Source organism: Lithobates pipiens, unplaced genomic scaffold, assembly GCF_037356315.1.
Source record: "Lithobates pipiens isolate NorthernLeopardFrog02 unplaced genomic scaffold, aLitPip1_a1.2 Scaffold_25, whole genome shotgun sequence".
Classification (NCBI taxonomy): Eukaryota; Metazoa; Chordata; class Amphibia; order Anura; family Ranidae; genus Lithobates; species Lithobates pipiens.
This window is the reverse complement of record NW_027507787.1, coordinates 32,467,407-32,471,214: the sequence shown is the minus strand read 5'-3', so window position 1 is coordinate 32,471,214 and position 3,808 is coordinate 32,467,407. Positions and strand designations below refer to the sequence as shown.

The 3,808-nt window shown below is 36.1% G+C and overlaps 1 protein-coding gene across 1 annotated transcript; it reads left to right on the top strand.

Moving 5' to 3' along the window:
* The first annotated feature begins 591 nt into the window (after positions 1-591).
* On the top strand, positions 592-2,577 carry FGFBP3 (fibroblast growth factor binding protein 3). The gene is made up of 2 exons (XM_077454223.1): positions 592-691; positions 1,416-2,577. The coding sequence occupies exon 2, from the start codon at positions 1,519-1,521 to the stop codon at positions 2,251-2,253; it is 735 nt and encodes a 244-aa protein (XP_077310349.1). The 5' UTR covers positions 592-691; positions 1,416-1,518; the 3' UTR covers positions 2,254-2,577.
* Positions 2,578-3,808: the final 1,231 nt, after the last annotated feature.

The window sequence follows — 3,808 nt, the reverse complement described above, 5'->3', positions numbered from 1 at the left end:
AGCGCTAAAAGCTGAAGTTTAGGAATTATCTTTTTTTTAATTATTTTTTTTAGCATAGCTAGATTGGTCCACCCAATTCCTCTTAATAGATGAGCTTTAGATGTGGAGCAGTGACTTCACGATCTCCACCTCATCCAATCAGAGAATCCCTTGTACTCATTCAACAAAACATTGTCAATAGTATATTTAACAGACCAAAAGAGAGCAAGCTAGGCATGTTCATTTTTTTTCTACAAGATGGGAAATGTTTGCACTTGACTCGTTGTCATGTTTAGAAATTACATTAAGCATTTATTGACAAACAATAAAATCTGAACACATTTGACACAATAAACACTTCAAACATGATCAAATATACTAATAAATAAGGGGATAAATATTGCTGATAAAGCTCAATATTATCCTATTTTGCCTAGACATTACATTTTTATTTTTTGAACTTAGGTGCATCTCAGGGACATACATTCAAGCTTCTGTTTTCAGACAATAAACTCTTGTAAACATTTCACATAGCCCATTGCAGCTGGCTTGGTGCTTGTAGATCCCTCCTATTACTAAAGTGTGTTGGTGCATAGAGTATTATGGGGAGGGGCAATGAGAGACCAAGGTCCCTCCTGTCCCAGTGATAACACACACTCTTAATGCACTCTCCAATACACTCCTCCAGTGGTGCTGTCCAACTTGTCATCTGGTAAGTTTGTCTGACTTTCTTTAATAGTTTAACAGTGCTATTAACTTTGTGAACTTACTGATTCATACATCTGCACTATATATCAGTATTTTTCATTAACCTAATGCAGAATATCCAATACTTCTGAAAATATTTTTATGCTTATTTAAAAGTAAGTTATTCTCTATTTAAATACAAAAGGCAAAAGCTAGCTTACAAGTTTGAAATGTCTTCTGTAGTTGTGATAAACATATCCAGGCAATTTGAATTGAACAAATTCAGTGGGAACTCATTATACCCTACACAAAGGTAGCACGCATTAATTTTGCATGAGCTGTGTCCATGCATATCTTCATCTTTCATTTTCTGCATCAGAGAAAGTCACTTTTTGATTTTCTAAGTAAGTGTCTGGTTAACAATATTCTATGCATTTAACGCTCACAAAAGTTTTACTTGTACTTGAATACTTTGGTCTGTTTTTTTTTTCTTGTGCTTGTGTTTTGCATGTGCTTGTAAATCTTAAAAAGGGCCCCTTTGTTCTGCAAAACTCTTTCATGAAGTTTCTGCACGTTTTGGGCTATATTTTTAATTACCATACAGAACAGTGCTGAAAATCACAAGCATTGGCAGGATGTTCTAATATTAATTTTATTCTCCTTTTGAGACTATGGGGTCACAGCCGATGCCTCAATAATTGCCTGCATTTCACTCACCCACGCTTTATTTTTCCTGCCATGTCTTTCAGGAATTTTGGAATGCCAAATAGTTTCAGCTCCAGCGCTTGTAAAGATTATTGATGCTTGGACACCCTTGAATTACAAACCATCCGGCAACACTGAGCTAATGAGATGAGGCACTCCAGTGTAATTTCTTTTATTTTTTTGCTGCACTGCCTGGGTACTTTACAAAGCTTGATGGGCAAAACTGACAAAACAGCCAGCAAGAAAGCAGACCTTCAAGCCTTTGCACGCACAGGGCAGTTTGCAACCAAACACAAACACGTGTGCACTTGGGAGATTGTCGGTGACGGGACTGTAAGGCTGTCATTAATTTGTAATGAGCCAACCAGCCACAGCTACAACTGCACGTATGAAGGGGAGCCCCAGAGATGCCCTTTGTATGCTACAAAAGCCAAGCAGTACTGGAAACAAATACTGGGGAAATTTAGGAAAATGAAAAATACCTGCGAAGACAAAACTTTAAAAACGCGCTTGTGTAAAAAATCAGAAGCTGTGCAATACCAGCTGAGGAAAATCGAAAGTGATGCTGCTGCAGAATTGGAAAAAGGAAAACCCAAAGGGAAGGGTCGTGTGAAAGAAAATAGTAAGGAGCTTGATGGAAGTCCTGTTAATCCAGAAGCCAACGAAAATGCTGGTGCACAAAAGAAACCAGGAGGCAAAAAGAAGAAGCATGACTCAAAATTGCATCCACAAGCATCCACTTTGCCATCCATGCCTGACATCACTACAGCCAGAGAGGTTAATGATGATATTATAGAGCAGAATGAGAACCTGACAGATACCTACTGTGATGAGAAGTGGCATTCATTGTGCTCTATACTTGTTAATTTCTGGAATGGCTAAATCAAAGCTCGACATGTGGTAGAAATGTGGCACTGCTGAGCTTTTTAATTCAAGGCTAAAGCACGGAAATTCCCAACTAATTCTTTTGGACGTCTTATTAGCTAACATGACTGACAAATCCCCAATACATAAAAATACAAGTGTAGACTTGTTTGTATTTAAAACAATTGCAGGCAGACCTGATTTAGCTTACTTTGTACTTTTTATACTATAACTAGTAGATCATTGTATTCTGTTGTATTCTTTTAAAAAATATATATTAATATTCATGTCTGCTGTACAGTAAAGATAAATTAATTGAAATAAACATTTGATATGTAATAATTTCCTTTGTACCTATTTGACAGTTATCCACACTTTGATAAAAAAAAAAAAAAAAAGATTTATTAAATGTATAATTACAATCAATTAATCCCCTCCCTGGTATCTGGACTTAAACACATTTATTTAGTAACAGGTTGAGAGACAAGTCTTTAAAAAGAGCAGCAATCAAATGTTATCCTATTAAACCTTATAATGCTAAATTACCCAACAAACACTAGTAGGATTGTGTAAATGGGATTGTATGATTTATTTTTATTTTTTGGTTGAACTAGATGCCTATTTTCAACCTAACTATGTAACGATATATGAATGACCATGACCATTGGCCGTAGGTAGGGAGATTAATAAAGAATTTAGCAACAGTTAAAGGGTCAGTCTACTCAAAACTGGTAATACAGTTTTTTGGTAGATGCTGGAGAATGAAACTACCTGATCATTTTTATATCTTTTGGGGAGCTGTATTGATGAGATACCTGTGCTTGATGAATTTTTCCAAGACATTCTAAGACATATAATAAGCCAGAGGCTGATCTAGCCCATCAAACTCTGAAGCCCCATACACACTATCAGATTTTCTGCTGAGTTTTTCCTCCAGATTTACCAAAACCATATAATATGAGGTCAAACCTTAGGAGTTTCAATTTGTATGCAATAAGGCAGGCCCTTGCACTACATGGTTTTGGTAAATCTGAAGACAAAAAATAGGCAGAAAATCTGATGGTGTGTATGGGGCTTAACTCTAATGTATATAACGTTGTTATTTAGCCTATGGACCATGGAGTAGTGTGCTGCAGGCACCTCCAATTCCAGCTCATCAGTGAGAACTTTTTTTCATATACATTAATGGTGTCTCTTTCTTGTTTGCAAACCCAAGACAATTTAGTCATTCATTAAGGCTCTGGACATCTCTCAAACCACAAAATCACAACCCAGATTATTGCACTGTAATTTTCCCCAATAAATTGCATTCCAGAGACAATGTAAAACTATACAGAACGTAGTATATAAGCGTGTGATTCATGGTGATCAATTTAGTCTTTGCTCATCTGTTAATAACCAAACTAGGATCTAATTTATAAAGCAGAACAACAACATTGCTTTTATTTTCGGTGTTTAATTCACGCACTGAAGTCAGGCAGCTTTAGCAAGGCAATCTAGTAAGAAAGTATTTGCAAAGTGCAGTAACTATGAACATCTAATCAGATTTTAGAAAAAGCAGACAGAGCAACAA